General features: G+C 43.9%; 3 protein-coding genes across 5 annotated transcripts in view; 2 read left to right on the top strand and 1 right to left on the bottom strand.

Moving 5' to 3' along the window:
* LOC119337510 (transcriptional corepressor LEUNIG_HOMOLOG-like) overlaps nt 1-6,177 on the top strand; it is a 7,296-nt gene extending 1,119 nt beyond the window's left edge. The window contains exons 3-17 of one of the 3 annotated variants that reach the window (XM_037609675.1): nt 144-271; nt 1,013-1,254; nt 1,332-1,401; nt 1,494-1,599; nt 1,969-2,018; nt 2,095-2,295; nt 2,595-2,753; nt 2,844-3,053; nt 3,139-3,265; nt 3,350-3,459; nt 3,889-4,038; nt 5,094-5,249; nt 5,336-5,464; nt 5,557-5,754; nt 5,871-6,177. In XM_037609675.1, coding sequence (XP_037465572.1) covers nt 144-271; nt 1,013-1,254; nt 1,332-1,401; nt 1,494-1,599; nt 1,969-2,018; nt 2,095-2,295; nt 2,595-2,753; nt 2,844-3,053; nt 3,139-3,265; nt 3,350-3,459; nt 3,889-4,038; nt 5,094-5,249; nt 5,336-5,464; nt 5,557-5,754; nt 5,871-6,014 — 2,180 coding nt within the window. In that variant the 3' untranslated portion in view covers nt 6,015-6,177. The remainder of the gene's footprint in view (nt 1-143; nt 272-1,012; nt 1,255-1,331; nt 1,402-1,493; nt 1,600-1,968; nt 2,019-2,094; nt 2,296-2,594; nt 2,754-2,843; nt 3,054-3,138; nt 3,266-3,349; nt 3,460-3,888; nt 4,039-5,093; nt 5,250-5,335; nt 5,465-5,556; nt 5,755-5,870) is intronic. The other 2 variants (XM_037609677.1, XM_037609676.1) reach the window with 2 other exon arrangements.
* Nucleotides 6,178-6,364: 187 nt separating this feature from the next.
* LOC119337511 lies at nt 6,365-6,810 on the bottom strand. The gene has a single exon (XM_037609678.1). The coding sequence runs from the start codon at nt 6,808-6,810 to the stop codon at nt 6,388-6,390; it is 423 nt and encodes a 140-aa protein (XP_037465575.1). The 3' UTR covers nt 6,365-6,387.
* A 6,501-nt stretch (nt 6,811-13,311) lies between these two features.
* The window catches only part of LOC119335333 (COP1-interacting protein 7-like), a 7,807-nt gene continuing 2,765 nt past the window's right edge, over nt 13,312-18,353 (top strand). The window contains exons 1-9 of the mRNA XM_037607463.1: nt 13,312-13,671; nt 13,963-14,142; nt 14,245-14,365; nt 14,455-14,497; nt 15,090-15,142; nt 15,247-15,308; nt 15,617-15,769; nt 16,169-16,365; nt 16,748-18,258. Coding sequence (XP_037463360.1) covers nt 13,613-13,671; nt 13,963-14,142; nt 14,245-14,365; nt 14,455-14,497; nt 15,090-15,142; nt 15,247-15,308; nt 15,617-15,769; nt 16,169-16,365; nt 16,748-18,258 — 2,379 coding nt within the window. The 5' untranslated portion in view covers nt 13,312-13,612. The remainder of the gene's footprint in view (nt 13,672-13,962; nt 14,143-14,244; nt 14,366-14,454; nt 14,498-15,089; nt 15,143-15,246; nt 15,309-15,616; nt 15,770-16,168; nt 16,366-16,747; nt 18,259-18,353) is intronic.

Genomic DNA, 18,353 nt, shown 5'->3' with positions numbered 1-18,353 from the left:
CCACCCAAAATTCACACCAACCAAAAACACCCAGCACTACAACCACGAGGAATATGTACTAGTACTAGTAACTCATCTGTTACCTAATTAATGGCTAATGCTTGTCTGCTCTCGCTTCGGTTCGGTTCCGTTTCGTTCCGCAGCGATCGACGCCCCGGGAGGCTTCCTCTTCGAGTGGTGGTCCATCTTCTGGGACATCTTCGACGCCAGGACAAGGGACAAGCCCCAACAAGGAGGAGGAGCCGGGGCCGCAGCCGCGCCTTCTATGGACGTATGCCATTACTTCCTCCATGCCCATCTTCTTTCTACATTGCGTCACTTATTATTATTATGCCTTACCCTGCTTTTAACAAGGATTTACTTGATACCATCCCACACCACACCTGTACCTGTACCTGCACCTGCACGTTGATGTTACTATGTCAAACAGGACGTGCTATAGCGTTTATTCTTGGCCTGCGACGGTAATAATGTGTGACTTCAATACGGATTCAACCTATCTTCCTTCTTTTGCTAAAATGCTGTTGGTAGATAGCTCTTCAGCTCAGCATCCACTTTTATAATTATCCGTTCCATTTTTGCTGAAATTCTATTACTTAATAGCTGGGAAGCAACTAGCATTCTACCATAAATATCCTGCTCTGTAATACCTACTCTGTATGTACACAAGCTTATGCTTACTGCCGTGTGATCCGATGCTACTATGGCCAACTCACAGTGACCTCAAGAGTGCAAAAAGAAAAACAGAGCGCCCGCATAATCTGGCAAAGTAGTAAAAACTGACCAGAGAGTGTGACTAGATGTCTAAGTGCACTGACACTGAATTAGGCCGTAACATGGATACTGCGTGTAACTTACTCAGAATGCTACTGTCTTTTTTTTTTCCTATCTGTGAAATGTGAATGTGATATCTGCATTCTGTGTATCAAGTTTAATGGTATGTCAAGAAGTCACATGTGCTGCTCATTGTATATGCTTTTGTATTTATATGGAATTCTTTGTGGTGCACTAGATGAAGTCAAGGGAGCACCAGATGAGACTCCAGCTATTACAACAGCAGAATGCCCACTTGCAGAGACGGGATCCAAATCAACCGGCCCTTAATGGTGCTATGAACTCTGATGTATCAGCTGTTCTGGCCTCTAAATTGATGGAAGGAATGAGGAATCACAATCCCATGGACTCCGAGGCATCACAGCAGCTCTTCGATGCAAATAGGATGGCTCTTCTCAAGTCAGCAGCTAACCAAACTGGGTAGGTTTTCAGCAATTCATTCCAGCACCAACTAAGCGTTGATGATGAGATTCTGACTAATCCTTTTGTCCATTCAGGCAACTTCAGGGCAGCTCGGTCAATATGGCAGCTCTGCAGCAGCAGCTTCAGTCAAGAAACCAGCAAGTTGTAATGCATACTGTCTTCTCTAGCTCATTTCTATTCACAGTTTCTCTGCACCTTTTTGCTGCTTCCTAATATTCTACTCAACTATTTTCAAGGACATCAAAGGTGATGGTGCTACTCAACAAAGAACAATGCCTACAGACCCTTCTGCATTATACGGAGCAGCCATGCTGCAATCAAAATCTGGATTAGCCGCTTCTGGTGAGTAACATCCTGAGATGATATAAGTACTGCTGCTCATTGTGTCTCTTGATGTAGAAAAACACATGGTACTGATGGAAGACCCATTATGTGTTCATACCGGGTGTCCTTGTGAAAATTGCATCATGAGTTCTATTGTTTTTACCCATTATTACCTTTTCGGCTTGCTGTGGCTAGTACTATCATATTCATACTCGAGTGTTTGTTGATTTAGATGTGAGCATACAGCTAGTTAGCTTGCACATTAAACTCACGACAAACACCCTGAAATTAAATTGACTGAGATTTGTAGAACCATATGACAAACAATGAAAATAATTTCAGTAAATGGCCGAAGGTGTTTTTTCTGATCCATCTTCCTCCACTTAGGGCTAAATCAAGGAGTTGGGAGTGTGCCACTGAAAGGCTGGCCCCTAACAGTGAGTTTGCTGACATCTCTTTACTCTTCTTTACTTTTCTTATTGAAAGCTCATCTGTTTTTGGTGTTGGCTGAAGGTCCCAGGTATCGATCAACTCCGGTCAACTTTAGGAGCACAGAAGCAGTTGATGACATCTCCAAACCAATTTCAAATTTTATCACCACAACAGCAAATGATGGCTCAAGCACAAACACAGAATGAGCTTGCTAGAATGGGTTCTCCAGCTCATTCTGGTTCACCAAAGGTTCGGCCAGATGAACACGAGTATATGATGAAGGTCAGTATACAATTGGTTCTGAGAAACTTGATACATGTCAAGTCCATTATAAAGCTGACAATTCTAACGAACTATAGTTCACTATCAATCAAATTACATTGTTCTACAAATATGTTCACTGTTTAAATAAAATGTTCTATATTTTCTGGAAAGATGTTCTGCATTTTACTGGTACTTTCTTTCCACAGTTTTTCTGCTTGGGAATAGTATGGATGATTCTATAATTTCACTTTTATGCCTTCCTATGGCACCCTATGCATGTTATGATTGACTATTATACAATATTTGCTATCTGTTAGTTGAAGATGGCCCAGATGCAGCAGTCCTCGGGTCACCGGATGATGGAATTGCAACAACAGCAGCAGCACCACCACCAGCAACAGCAGCAACAACATCAACAGCAACAACAGCAACAGCAACAGCAGCAGCAGCAGCAACAACAGCAGCAGCAGCAGCAGGTAGTCTGAGTAATTACCTTGAGATGTTTCTTAAGTTTTCTAGCTCCATACGTGTGATACCTAAGCGTGTCCATTATTCTTGATATCCAGAATAGTAGAAAGCGGAAGCCAACTTCTTCTGGGGCAGCTAATAGTACCGGCACAGGAAATACCGTTGGGCATTCTCCACCCTCAACTCCATCAAATCATACTCCTGGTGGTGGAATACCAGTAGCTAGCAACGTGAACATTGCGCAAAAAAGTTCAATGGTTTGTGGCGCGGATGGAACAAGTGGATTTGCTTCATCCTCTAATCAGATGGTACCACTATTATGCGTATACTGCTCTGCTGTTTCAATTTTTGGTTGTAAGTTTGTTGTGCTCAAACAACTTTTGTTACTGACAGGATAATTTGGATAGTTTCGTTGATTTTGAAGATAACGTCGATTCATTTTTGTCAAATGATGATGGGGATGGTCGAGACATATTCGCTGCATTGAAGAAAGGGCCCTCGGAGCAGGAGTCCCTGAAAAGTAAATATTTTAAGCTTTTGAGCTGTGCCGCAAACTTCAGCCCTGAAAAAGTATAATCATTATAAACCGTTCATTCTTTTGTAGGTCTTTCTTTGAGTGAGGTTGCTAATAACCGTGCAAGCAACAACAAGGTTGTTTGCTGTCACTTCTCTACAGACGGAAAGTTACTTGCTAGCGCCGGTCATGAGAAAAAGGTAAGCTGTGTAAACTCACAAGTAGATGCGAGTTAACAATTTATCTTGTAAATTCCTTCCTTGTGCCAGAGTGTTCAAATCATTAAAAATCAGTTTTCTTCTTTTAAGAATATTAGGATTTTATAAGTAGAATTTACCTTTAATATTGGCACAAGATTTCATCACTGTTAAAAGTACCTGTTATTGCTAACTCCAGTCACGATTTTTTTCAGTAATAAAATATTTATCTCATATTTCTTCTGCCGTACCGTACACTGGCACCTCCATCTTATTCTGTTTATCGCTGGAGATGCAATATTACCCTTTCACCCACCTTGACCTGCAATGTTGACATGTAATTTTGTTATTGCTTTGCGCCTCTGATAGAAAATTAGGCCATTCTAAAGCAGTTTATATTTTCTTATATGTGATGTTTCTATGGTACTGTAGGTCTTCCTCTGGAATATGGACAATTTTAGCATGGATACTAAACCAGAAGAACATACAAACTTTATAACAGACATAAGATTCAGACCGAATTCGACTCAGTTGGCTACTTCATCTTCTGATGGAACTGTTCGACTATGGAATGCAGCCGAGGTATTTTCTTCTACTTTCTTTTATATGTGTTTCTCATTAGTAATTCTTACTTTCCTTATTTGCTGCAAGTTCCGGCCTTTTGGTGCTTTTCACTGCCTACCATTGACACTGAAATTTAAACTTTTGCGCTTTGATTGTGGCAAGAGATCACTGCAAACTTGAGTTACAAACTCCATAGAAGGGGAATACCATAGAAGGTCTTTATAGAGGAAGTGTAAATCATGCTCTCCTATTTGTTAGTGTAAAAGGGGAACACCTTTGTCTCTTTTTCAGTAAGCGCCAAGCTTTTGTAACTCCATGGAACACTTATATCTTAAATGCAAAAATCTCAACTGAATATCTAAGACTTACTGGTACCTTTAATTGCAATGTTTGATTATTCAAAGCATGTGGGTACTTGCTAGATGTAAACTATATTCTGCAATCTGAAATAATATTGTGCCAGGACATCATTTGTCGTGGTTGTCCAAGAACATTTACTTGTGGCATAAGCTACTATACAGGGCCCTCAGGCTGTCTAACCAATTTAAATTCATTGGGTAGAAGCTGATCTTAAGGTAAAGCGGTCTAGTACTGTTCATGATTGTGGAGTCCAGCCGGTTGACACAACTGTTCAAGTTTAGGAATCCAGACTCCAGTAATCAAATTGCAAGTCAAGTACCGTTCATGATTATAGAGTCTAATGGGTTAAGGCTGATCAGAAGTTAAAGTGGTCTGTTCTTTGGGCCAGACAGAAATTGATGATGGATTTAGTTTGATTTGTTTATTACAGAGCGGCCCAGTAACCCTAGTTCTTTTGCTGTCTGTCGTTTTTTGATACACATGATTGTTGATTGGACGCAGACAGGTTTAGTCAGATTGAGCTTGAACATAACATATATGTTTAGTATACAGTTGGCTGATCCTAATTGTAGGGAACCAAACTTCACGCATTAATTCGCTAATCATGTGCACATATTGATGATGTGACTGATTTTTTATGGACCTATGTTTCACTTCACCATGTTAGTATTGACTGCCAGATACCTAAATCCATTATTTTCTTCATTTTGCAGCGAACCGGCGCATTGCAAATTTTTCTTGGGCATTCCTCCCATGTAACATCGGTAGATTTTCACCCAAAATTGACAGAGATTCTATGCTCGTGTGACGACAATGGAGAGATCCGGTTCTGGACAGTTGGTCAAAATGCGGCTTCACGCGTGTCCAGGGTTTGTCTCTAGCGCATCGCCTTTATAGATGACATCATTTCAGTGACAATAATAATAATACTTGAATTGTACATGAATGGATACAGGTGAAACAGGGCGGTACTGGTAGGGTGAGGTTTCAGCCTCGGATTGGAAAGCTCCTTGCGGTGGCAGCAGGAAACACGGTGAACATGATTGATATCGACACGGACACGAGTTTACATTCGCAGGCAAAGGTAATCAAGAATTGCACGGCGGTCGTGATGTTTGTGCAACGTGAGGAGAGGAGGTAGTTGTTCACCATTGAATTATTTTTAAAATTATTTAGGTTCACACTAGCGAGGTAAACTGCATCTGCTGGGACGAAACGGGCGAGTATTTGGCGTCGGCGAGCCAGGACAGCGTGAAGGTGTGGTCGGTGGCGTCAGGGCAGTGCATCCACGAGCTGAGGTCGCACGGGAACCAGTACCAGTCATGCATATTCCATCCGAGATACCCGAAAGTTTTGATCGTTGGTGGTTACCAGGTAAGCAAGCATTGACATGGTTGCTGCAAATTCTGAATAATAATAATAATAATAATAATAATAAGGTGGTGTATAGCACAAGAGAGGCAAACATGTGATGCGATGTGATAATGCAGACGGTGGAGCTGTGGAGCGTGGCGGATAACCAGAGGAACGTGGTGCCGGCGCACGAGGGGCTGATTGCGGCGCTGGCGCACTCCCCGCTGACGGGGTCGATTGCGTCGGCGAGCCACGACAGATGGGTGAAGCTGTGGAAGTAGGAGATTGGTTGGTTGTAAAGACGAAGCTTGTGGGGGGAGAGATTGGAAGTGAAGCACAAGGCAGCAAGCAAATACATGCATGCTAGTAACTACTTATTTTGTGTAATTAAACCGTCCATCAATATTAATTTTATTAGTGGAAAGAAGCGTGCTATTTAATTAATTTTGTTTTTAAATTTAGTGGGAGAGAGAATTGTTGAAAGAGAATGCAGTAAAAGTAAGCAATTGCTGCAAATATGATGAATTTTCATCCATCCATCCATCCATTAGACATACCCGCAGAGAGAAGGCCTACCACATTCGTCAGTCAGCCATATGCTTGCTTGTTGCAACCAATCTATGGATAGTGCTTAACTAGTTGCCTAGTAATCTCTTAATCATCATCCGATGTCGACGACGACGATGATGATTCTGAGGAAGATGCTGCCGGTGACGGCGCGGGGCTGAAGGCGATGCCGCCAGCTCCTCGGAGGGGATGGACAAGGTCCGGCAGCGGCGGTGGCTTGGGGAGATCGTCGGGGTTGGGGTGGTCCGGCGGGATGCCGTTGTCGATGCTCATGATGCCGATGCCGCCGGCCCCCGCGCAGGCGCTGGCGCATGACATGTGGCACACCACCACCCACCCGGTGCACCCCTCCAGGCACGTGTCCCGGCACTTGTGGGCGTCCCCCAGCTGCGCCCTCGCCGGAGACGGCCGGCCAAGCAGCGCCAGTAGCAACACCAGCAACGCGCCCGTCATGCTCCTCCCGCAACCCCTGCCGCTGGTCGCCGTCGCCGTCGTCGTCGTCGTTGGCATGTGGTTCGGTTTGGTGTTTGCCGGCGAGCTAGCTCCGTCCGCCTGCTGCTTATATATGCATGCGTTGCCTTGCCTTGTTTATTTGGGGACAGGTGATGGAGAGGATGAATTCATGAGCTCCGTAACGTCCGGGCGTTCACCAAATGAACCAGTAAATATTGGGAGGGAAGAGTGCATCAATTAGCATGCGTTAGTTATGCCGTTATATGCTATTCCCTACCTACCTAAATAGATTTGTAAAGCTTTTTGAGACCCTGTTTGGCACCTGGATTTTTAATAAATATGACCGTGTGCATCACATCAAAAGATGCAGAGACTGGGGTATTCCTCCTTTTCGTAAAAACCCTAAATAGCCAACCCAGCTCAGCTGCAAAATTCACTAGATTTTCTTCTTTCAACACCTGCAAAATTCAGTTCGCTAAGCTACAGGTCACTCCATCCTGAACTAGTAGCTAGGAACTAACTTTCAACTGTCACTTTCCTACGTGGGGCTGCATGCATGCATGCTAATTCTATCATTTTGTATGTGTACTTGCGAGCTACCATTGCATACAAATATATGCATAATTCAGTTGGTACTGATGATGACAAGTTAACATGCATGATCGATGCATATCTTTGCAGTAGCTTAGAGTTCTCTACCTACACGACACAAGAGCCCAGTCCACTCCAGGAAAGCGCAGCATCTGAAATTGATCCTTCAACCATACACATCATGCCCATTCATGCTTTTCCCTTCTCCCTCTAACCCCTCTGGAACGAAGGGAAATCGTAACAAAAATAATAATAATTGTACGATTAAATTCCTACAGAGAAAAAACTCCTAGCTGCCTTTTTGGAATCTGCCTCCCACCGAAAAAATTCCTAAGAAAAAAAATTCCTACAGAGAGGACCCAAATCTGGATAAATCTGTCTCATGTTTCCTCTCTGGGCTTTCCGGCTAGTCTGAGGGGTCTGCCAGAATCCACACCGACACAATTCCTGCATTTTTTAACCAACATGTGGTTGGATGGTTAGAAGGGCCGTGATACCTCCAGCCATCAGGGATCAAACCCTAGGTTTGATACTTTGGTGTCTCGTAAAGGTGGAATATTCTTTCAGTGGAAGATGATATTCATGTCGATAGCAAAACACTTGTGGTGACTTCGTCAACCGCAAGACTCGCTGGCTTAGTCTTCGAATGTGCATGCGTTCATAGGGGTGAGTGTATGTTTGTGTTTGTGAGCGTCCGCGTCGGTATTGTGTTCCGTAAAAAAAATTGCCAGCCTCCAAGCAGAGCCTATAAAATCAAAAGGCTTTGCAACTCAATTGCATAGATAACCCATCAAGAGAGCTCTTAGCAGGAAAACCGAGCAAGACAGTAAATATGGATAGCTAACTAACACCTGTAGGAGTATCATAGTGTCATCTTATTTGTTGATTTGTGTAGAATCTCAATATGAAGCTGTGTACAAGATTCATTTGGCAGTATATTTTCTCAATTTTGCACTATGATACTGTATCATAGCATGACACTACTACTGCCACATCCATCACATCATTAATTATAGTGGCACATACAATCTTTTCCTTAGGTGGCACTGCATGATATAATCGCACTGTGAGCGTTCTTGCTAGTCAACTATCAGCTGGCAATATAAGTAGTAGTACATCGCGATACCCCGCAAAAAAGGGTACATTGTGATAAACAAGGAATAATTGATGCAAGCAAGCAAGCATGCATGACATTGCTTTTAGAGTTATTGTGGATGGATCGGATTATTAGTGCAATTAGTGATTGTATAAGCCATGCTTCTATTTGAGTAGCTAGGCGCCTAAACAAAAATGTGCAAGGAATCAATCAAATGGCAGGTCTGATGCACGGCATAAAACATTGTTTGCTTTCTTCACCAACCAGTTAACCAATCAATCAATCAACCGCTGGACTAGAATTAGATGCCATCCAATCAAATTCATGTAATCAATTAGGAGAAGAGAAGAGAAGAGGAGGCACTAACACAAGGCAGGCAACACTCCTCTCAATGGTTCGTACAGTTCTAGTATCTTGTTTAATTAGGATGTAACACTGTTCTCTAAATGGTTTGTACAATTGTGGTGTCTTGTTTAATTAAGATAGAATCTCATCTTGTAACCAAGTTAGCAAGCTAGTAATTTATAAGACTCTCACGGTGGAGCACTGAGAGACTACATACAGTGGTTGATTCCCAAATAAAAGTTAGAAAATAAAAAAATAAAATTAGCAAACGGCCTCACTACCCTATGCCCTAGCTAGAATTAATTGCACGATCTCATGGTCTTAGGAATAGATACTTGACATGAAGAAAGCTATAACAATAAACTGATACAATCAACTGCTAAGCTTACGGTTGGGTCTTGTCCATCACACCATTTTCCTAATGATGTGATCCCGTTATCAAATGACAACTCATGTCTATGGTTAGGAAATCTTAACCATCTTTGATCAACGAGCTAGTCTAGTAGAGGCACACTAGGGACATAGTACTTGTTTATGTATTCACACATATATTTAAGTTTTCGGTCAATACGATTCTAGCATGAATAATGAACCTTTATCATGAATAAGAAAATATGATAATAACCAATTTGTTATTGTCTCTAGGGCATATTTCCAACAGTCTCTCACTTGCACTAGAGTCAATGATCTAGTTTACATAGTTATGAATCTAACACCCATGGAGTCTTGGTGCTGATCATGTTTCGCCCGTGGAAGAGGTTTAGTCAACGGGTCTGCCACATTCAGATCCGTATGTACTTTGCAAAGTTCTATGTCTCCATCCTTAACATAATTACGAATGGAGTTGAAACGATGCTTGATGTGCTTGGTTCTCTTGTGAAATCTGGGCTCCTTGGCAATGGCAATAGCTCCATGTTGTCACAAAAAATAATCATTGGATAGCTTACTAAATATGCATAGCTGACTAACGCTTGCAAAGTATATACTAAGACCTCTCATAGCATTATACTCCCTGCGTCTCAAAATAAGTGTCTCAACTTTAGACACTTATTTTGGGATGGATGGAGTACTTAGTACTATCATAGAATTTATAGAATCGCAATATGAAGTTGTGTACATGATTTGTTTGGCAGTATATTTTATCGGTTTTGCACTATGATATTTGTATCATAGCATGATACTACTACTAGTGCCACCCATCACATCATTAATTATAGTGGCACATAATTTATTCCTTAGGTGGCACTGCATGTTATAATTGCGTTGTGAGCTTTCTTGCTACTAGTCAACTATCAGCTGGCTATAGTACATTGCGATAAACAAGGAATAATTGATGCAAGCAAGCAAGCATGCATGCCATTGCTTTTAGAGTAATTGTGGGTGGATCGGATGATGGCAATTAGTGATTGTATAACACGCGTCTATTTGAGTGAGCCTAAAAATTTGCATGAAGTACAGAATGAATCAAATGGCTAGGTAGCAGGTGTGATGCATGCACGGCATAAGCTATTGTTTGATTTCTTCACCAACCAATTAACCAATCAATCAATATTAGAGTTAGATGCCATCCCATCAAATGTATCTATTTTTTTTTAAAAAACCTCCCATATATGAATTAATTTAAAATGTTCATACAATCATCCGTTACAATCAAATGTATCTAATTAGTTAGGAGAATAGAAGAGACACTAACACAAGGCAGGCAACACTGTCCTCTCAATGGTTTGTACGATTGTAGTATCTTGTTTAATTAGGATGTAAGACTGTTCTGTCAATGGTTTGTACAATTGTGGTATCTTGTTTAATTAAGATAGAATCTCATCTTGTAACCAAGTTAGCAAGCTAGTAATTTATAAGACTCTCACGGTGGAGCACTGAGAGACTACACACAGTGGTTGATTCCCAAATAAAAGTTAGCAAATAAAAATGAAAATATCAAATGGCCTCACTAGCCTAGGTCTCTAGCTAGAATTAATTAAGCAAGCAATTAGTTACAAATAGAGCCACTGACGGAGCCAGCCAGCCAGCCAACAATTAGCAAGTGACAGCAAAAAAAAAAACACAAGCTCAAAAAGAGGTGGGGCACGCGCACGCGCACAGAAGAAAGAAGAAGAAGAAGGAGAAGAAGATAAATACGGAGGAGGAGGATGGCAACCACCGCCTCATCCTCCATGATTTGATTTGACATGATCATCATCTTCATCATCATCACTTGACCCATCAAGCTAACAAGAATTAATTAGCCTCACAACTTGGCATCATAATTGGTAGAGTATCTAATACTTGGTTACTGCAGATGATATACATACCAGCAGTTAAGGTTCAGACCTCACATGGGGTGGGTGTCAAAGGAGCGGCTCATTGTTTAACTTAATTAATTAGCCTTCCTAAATGAGTGAATAAAGTAGACCCAAGTAAACCAGAATTTGAGATCAGAGTGTCATGATCCCTTGCAGTGGCAACCATAGATCTGACTGTTACATCAGCAAGCAAATCCACATCTGCCTGCAAAGAATATACTAGTCCAGCATCTACCACCACCTATCTAGAGTAGCTGTCAATCAAGACCAAACCACTCAACCAAATTAAAGACAGCCATCAAGCAAAGCAAAGCAGAGGAAGCTTCTTCCTGGGCTCTCCCTCTCTCTCCCTTAATCTTAATCTCACCAACTTATAATCAGCTAACCAGCCGAAATGACCAACATAACCTCCACCCTCCCTGGTAATATGGTATACTAATATTAGTAGTAGTAGTAGTAGTATGCTTGTATGCCATGCCACATGCTCCTCCTCATACTACAGCTACCTCATTTATTATTTTGTCTGTCACTCTGACTGAGGTAATTCCATTCCCAGGCTGTCTAGACTACTAGCCAGGGGAATCCAATGCCATCTTAGGTTGTTGGCAGGCAGCTGATCCAAAAACCATAAATAAGCAAATAAATGATTTTTTAATCTCACAATAATGGAGTGAAGTACCTTCAAATCCTAATAAACCCACCGAAAAATCACAACTGGATTTGTTTCCACACTCTGCTCTAGGTCTAGATGGAGCAAAGCAGTTAGGAGAAGCTTTGGGTGTGTTCACTCTCAACTGCTACAGCTTAGAGCAACTCCAACGGGCTGACTCAAACGGACGGCGTTTTTTGTCAGTTTTTTGTTCATTTGAGTCGGCCGGCCGCCCGCCCGCCGCCTGTCCTCTTTTAGTTTTGGGTCGGCAGTGCGCCCAACGGGCCGACCCATTTCATGACCGTGCGCGTTTTAGATCATGCCAGCGGCCATGCCGTCGTCCTGGTTTTGACGCTCCAGCGCGCGGGGGAAAGCGGCCTAGCGCGCGCTGGTTTTGGCGTTCCAACGCGCAGGAAAGGTTCGCGCGCGCGCCGCAGCCGGCGCTCGTTATAAGAAGACGCTTCCTCCACACTCTATCCGCCGCCCACTCGTCTCGCCCCCTCTCACTAGCCTCGCCGCCTCTGCGCCACCATGTCGATCCGCCGCCTGGGCGCTTCGGATTTTCGCGGAGTCCGCGAACGCCGCTCCGGCGCCTTCTCCTTCGAGATCTGGTTTCGTAAGAAACATCTCATCCTCGGCACCTTCGACACCGCAGAGAAGGCGGCCCGCGCGCACGACGTGGCGGCGTGGCGCCTCCTGAGGCCTCGTCGGGATATGAATTTTCCCGACGTGTCGAGCCAGCGGGCGCAGGATCTGACGCCTCTCCCGCGATTTTTAACCGACGAGGATCGTCGTGTCCATCGGAGGCGGCAGCGTCGCCTCGCCATCGCCGAGATGGACATGGAAGCCATGGTGGTGTGGCGTGAACGCTTCCCGCAGGACATCGTCGACAAGCGCCAGTTCTACAAACAAAGGAGGTTGAAGAGGGACGCGAGGAGGACGGAGCGAGCCGCTTATCGGGAGGACAAGCGTTCGCGGAAGCATGCCGCTCATTTGAAACTGAAGATACGAGAAACGTCGGGTTGGGACTTTGAAGACAAGCAGCATGCTGACGCCTACATTCAAACATCGGAGGAGGATATTACTGAGTCGGAGTCAGAAAGCGACGAGTAGTGGTCTTTTGTTTTATCTGTGTACGCCAGAACTATTTATGTATCTATTTTTATCTGAAAAAATGGCCGGCGGCGTCGACGACGAAGCAGGCGGGCGAGCGTGTGCTGTTTGATGTGGAGAGGCCAATCCAATGCGCCACCGATCAGCGGGCCCGGTGAGGAAAGAGGGCGAGCGTACGCGTTCGTCTTGTGTCCGCGCCGATGCAAATCCGGCTCAAAAATAGGCCGGCAGGCGGACGAAAGCGGACGCGCGTCCGTTTGGGGCGATGCATTGGGCGGACTTTTTTGTCCGCGCTGACCCAAACGGACGACCGCGGACGAAATGGGTCGCCCCATTGAAGTTGCTCTTGGGCTAACATCCAGTCCAGTTGTTAGATGAGATGAGATGAGATGGACTGCACATCCTCCATTTCTTCCTCTTCCTCTAAATAAATAAAAAGCAGAGCAGAGCAGAGCAGCCTCATTTCCCCTCTCTCTCTCTCTCACTGAGCAGCAGCAGGAGCAGTGCTCTGCGCTCTCTTCCTCCTCTCTCCCATTTTATTTATTTATTTATTTTACCATATTTATCCTACCCTACCTCTCTGTCTAGCATCTCTTCTTCTTCTTCCTCTGAGTCTTTGCATTTGCTCCTGCTCCCGGCCGGATTCCAGCTCCCCCATCTAGGGAGATTGCCACTTTTTCTTGGACGTTTTTTGTTCTACCAGACATTCGGCTGGCGCAAGATCTGAACTGAAGCCGTCAAGAATCACCACCGGCGGCGGCAGCGATGAGGCCGGAGACGCGGCTGGACTCGGCGGCCTTCCAGCTCACCCCCACCCGCACCAGGTAACTCCCATACTATACGGATCTGCGCCGCCACCAAAGCTCTGCTCTTTCTGCTACACCCAACTGCCGTTATACTTGTACTAGATCCAATCCAAGAGATACTAGATACTAACATTCATACTTACTTTATCGCTGGATTTGTGCTCTCATTACTGCTGAAATATATCGCATTGCAATCTTCAGCCCCCTTTCCTTTTTTGTGTGTTCGTGCGTTCGTCTGTCGGCGGCGGCGGCAGCAGCAGCAACAAGAAACAATTTTTATGTTTCTCCCCTTATTTTATTTTATTGCAGGTGTGATTTGATTGTGATAGCGAATGGGAGGAAGGAGAAGATCGCCTCCGGCCTGCTCAACCCCTTCGTCGCCCACCTCAAGGCCGCCCAGGACCAGATTGCCAAGGGAGGCTACACCATCCTGCTTGAGCCGGATCCGGCGGCCGACGCGCCATGGTTCACCAGGGGCACCGTCGAGAGGTTCGTCCTTTATCTGTCGGTGTCTCGTCTTTGTCTGCCGGTTGCTGTCGGCGGCGGCGGTGTTAGTGTCTCATTTGCGTGGTTGCTTCTTGTTCGCATTAGGTTCGTCCGCTTCGTGAGCACGCCGGAGGTCCTGGAGCGGGTGACGACGATAGAGTCCGAGATACTGCAGCTCGAGGACGCCATCGCCGTCCAGAGCAACGAAAATCTAGGGCTCAAATCTGTAAGTACACAATGGTAATCTGCAGTGTACTACCTACTTGACACTGACTGCAGAGTGAGTGATGACTTGTTTGTATGGCTCTGTGTTAGGGAGAAGGCCATAATGGGAAACCCGTGGACTCGTCCATGGAAGGTACAGGAGATACTACTACCGATTTCATTCCTGAACATTGCGTTGCGCAGTCACAGTATCCACGAAGAAATCTTCGGCAATGCTGATCCGTAATTGAAAAAAAATCCTGTGCTGTGCGTTGCTTTGAGTTTGGACCACAGAAACTTTTTGTATGGCGACCGCACCGCACCGCACCGCTGTTTTAGAATCTATCTATCAGTTATGGAATTTGGTGCGGTGTACCATCCTTCAGTCACAGCTGTTGAGTTAGCTAGCCAGTTAGGTGCATGATAGTGGACGCCTCAAAAGTATTATTAGGGTGGCTGTACCTGTACAGGGGAAGTGACAATGTGTCATGTTTGATTGACGGCCTATCTTTTATTCGTGTTTATGCATTGCCTTCTGTTTTACCTAACTTATATTGGAAGCTGATTATTCTGTAAGATGGATCTAACCATCATTAAGTGCGCAAGTTTTCAGGATAATTTACAACTACGTAAAGAAGATTCTGTGGGAATTATATATGTTTTTTCATGATAGATTGATCTGAACTGGAACATGATTTTGCATCCCTTCTTTCGTTGGTAAATTTACCTGACATGTCCCTTCACAGGTGGCAGGACAGGTTACAATACTGATGGTGATAAGGCACTTGTTCTGTACAAGGTAAGGTTGTATGGATAAATTAGAACTGCATTTATTTTCTGTAATAAGTGTGTCATGGTAAAAGGGAATCATAATTAACTCTGACGTTCTTGTATCAATGGCAGCCTGACGCACATCCAGCATCCGCACTGCAGAATGACGACGGAGTACATGAGGAGCATTCAAAGTATTTATATGCATAAGCCCCCTTTTCTCCATGATCTTTTCCTTGAAGACGTTTTATCTCACATTTCTGTCTTGTTTATATGAAAAATCTGCACTGCCATAATTCTTTTTTTCGTGGAGTAACATATGCTTTTGTCTAATGAACGATTGGCTCACACTCATTCTATTCTAAAATTCAGCTCTTTGTTTACTTTATCTCCACTTTTTGGTATGTTGTCTTGTTTTTTGGAATTTCTTTCTTGGAAGAAGTATTTATCTGCATCTTGGTGAGTTGTTAATCGAAATATATATTTTTACAATGTTTTGCAGAGTTCAGCTTCTCAGAGTGCTGGAGACTCGCAAAACTGTCTTACGTAAAGAGCAGGCTATGGCCTTTGCACGTGCTGTAGCTGCTGGGTTTGATATAGACAACCTGATATATTTGATCTCGTTCGCAGAGCGTTTTGGTGCTTCACGCTTGATGTAAGTACGGCCTTCTAATGAATAAAGTAGTATCATGCTTGATGTATCGGATAATTGATAATGTGAGCCTGAGGCAGATAATTAATTTGCGCCGACTCCGTATGATAACTGCATAACTTATTGCATTCCATTCTGATGCTAATTCTGACGCCATTTCAGATTGTTGAATGTTATTGCAATGCACAATTAGCACATCATGCTAGATAATGCACACAGTTCCATTGCTGTACAACTGTACTTGGTCCATGTCTTACTTTACTACTGCACTTGAACCTTTTCTTGATCAACTGGAACACACCTCCATTGATTGATCTCCTTGCCGTGTTTAACAGTTAGATCTAAGTAATTTCTGTAAGTGCATAAGCGCTAACTTCGTTGGTGTTCGCTATCAATTTATAGGAAGGCATGCACACAGTTCATTGATTTGTGGAGGCAAAAACATGAGACTGGACAGTGGATTGATGTTGAACCCGAAACAATGTCTACACGCTCTGAATTTCCCCCCTTCAATGCTTCTGGGATTATGTTTATGGGAGATAAGGAAACAATGTCTGTCTCTAATGGAGATACAAATGGCGAAGATGCTGCTAAAGCTGGTATGTTGGTGCCATGACTTAACTTACTTTCCAAATGCTCACTTTGTTTAGTATTTTATATCTTTGTAGTTGATAAGCGGATTTTGTTATCTGCATGATTGTTCACTTTATTTCTTCCATACCGCCACATTTTATTTTAAGTTTTTGTTACCTAAACATTGTGATCCAAATTATTCCTAATATACAGCCGCCTTCTGTTTATTTTTACATGGCAAATTTTCTTCCAATTTGAAATGGCCCTTTTGCCTGGTAATTGTGCAGCCATATTGAATTTGTACCATTTCTTTTGTCAATCCGCATGCACAATTAATTTGTGTTTCTCCTTTGTTTTACTGTGAGAGGGAACTTGGATCTGAGGAATCGTTTTTCCGTTGTTTGACAGATCACAGGGCACATCACCACCCAGGAGCTCCCCATGAGTACCATCATGGTCCATATCAATCAGGATATCCACCATGGGCAATGCATCCTCCTTACCCCATGCAAGGCATGCCACCATACTACCCTGGGGCGAACCCATATTACCCTCCTCCCTATCCCCCAGCAGATGATCCCAGGTACAACTACTCGGAAAGGAGACCATCAAGGAAGCACTCAGCAGATAGCAAGGACTTCGACAACTCCAATGATGAAAGTGACGATCAAAGCGGTTCAGAGAGGGAGAGTTCTCATGGCCGCAAGTCCAGTAAAAAAGGCAAGCGCTCGGGCAAGAAGAATGTAATTGTCATACGCAATGTAAATGTAACATCAAAGAAGAAGCATAGGTCATCAGAGAGCGAGTCACACTCAGGCTCAGATATGTCATCAGAGGATAGTGATGATTCACACAGAAAATCAAGCAAGAGGAATCATAAGCGCTCGAGTTCGAAGAAAAAAGGGGGCAAGAAAACCATTGAGTCTGAAGATGAGTACACCAAGGATCGAATGTCTAATGGGCAGCAAGATGGAGATCAAGGAAACTGGAATGCGTTCCAAAACTTCTTGCTCAGAGATGAAGAGAAGACAAGAGATAATAATGACGCGGATATGTTCGCCAGTGAAAGAGAGCCACCACCACCACCTAGGAGGAGAGAGACCACAGGAAATATGGATGATCCTATTCTTTTATCCGAGCGGGGTTCTGCTGATGTCGATGAGCGAAATGGAATGCCTTTCAACACAGCCAATGGGAGAATTAGGGCCAGGCAGATGATGTCTGGTGATGAACTTATGATGTCTGGGGAAGGTCGGAGCTTTGTGGATGGTGACATGAAGGAGATAGAAGCCGGAGGTGGGGGATACAGAAGAGGGGCAAATGATGACTTCATGGTTTATGGACATGACAACTCAATGGACAGGGGGAGCTCCTTGGACCCCCTTGCCGAGGGGCATTACAAGAGACCCACTCTGGAGGAAAAGAAGAATGTGCACGGTGTGGATGAGTCCTTCATGATACCTGTTAGCTCCAACTCACATGATAACCTTGGAGCTGACGGCCGTACTGCCATTGACATAGATGCTGAGCTTGGCACAAGTGTTCAGAAAACATCGGATGCCAAGGCTGGAGGTGAACTTTTCTATGAGCCAGATGAATTGATGCCAGAGCGTGGATCTGAAGATGTTTCATTTGGATATGATCCATCAATGGACTATGATAGCCACATGCAGATTCATCCTGACGTCGGCGTTGAAGATGCAAATGCAGAGGATTTATCAGCTTGCGTCGAGGATGAAGGAAAGATGCTAGCAAAAGACAAGAAGCTTAGAGGTTCACAGGAGGGTTTGGATAAAAGAAGGAAGGATGCCTCAGCAAGGAGACTGTCAGCGCCCAAAGGCCCACTAACTGATGCGCAGAAACGTGCACAAAACCTACGCGCGTATAAAGCGGGCCTACAAAAGGAAAAGAAGGAGCTGGTAACTTTCCATTTTACCCATTGAATGTTTTATACCTCACGAGACTTAATTTACTCATCTTTTAATATCCTCCTTTGGAGCTCGTCACTTATGCC

Source organism: Triticum dicoccoides, chromosome 7B, assembly GCF_002162155.2.
Source record: "Triticum dicoccoides isolate Atlit2015 ecotype Zavitan chromosome 7B, WEW_v2.0, whole genome shotgun sequence".
NCBI lineage: Eukaryota > Viridiplantae > Streptophyta > Magnoliopsida > Poales > Poaceae > Triticum > Triticum dicoccoides.
Note: the sequence above shows the minus strand (reverse complement) of the source record. Positions and strands in the feature narration are given on the sequence as shown.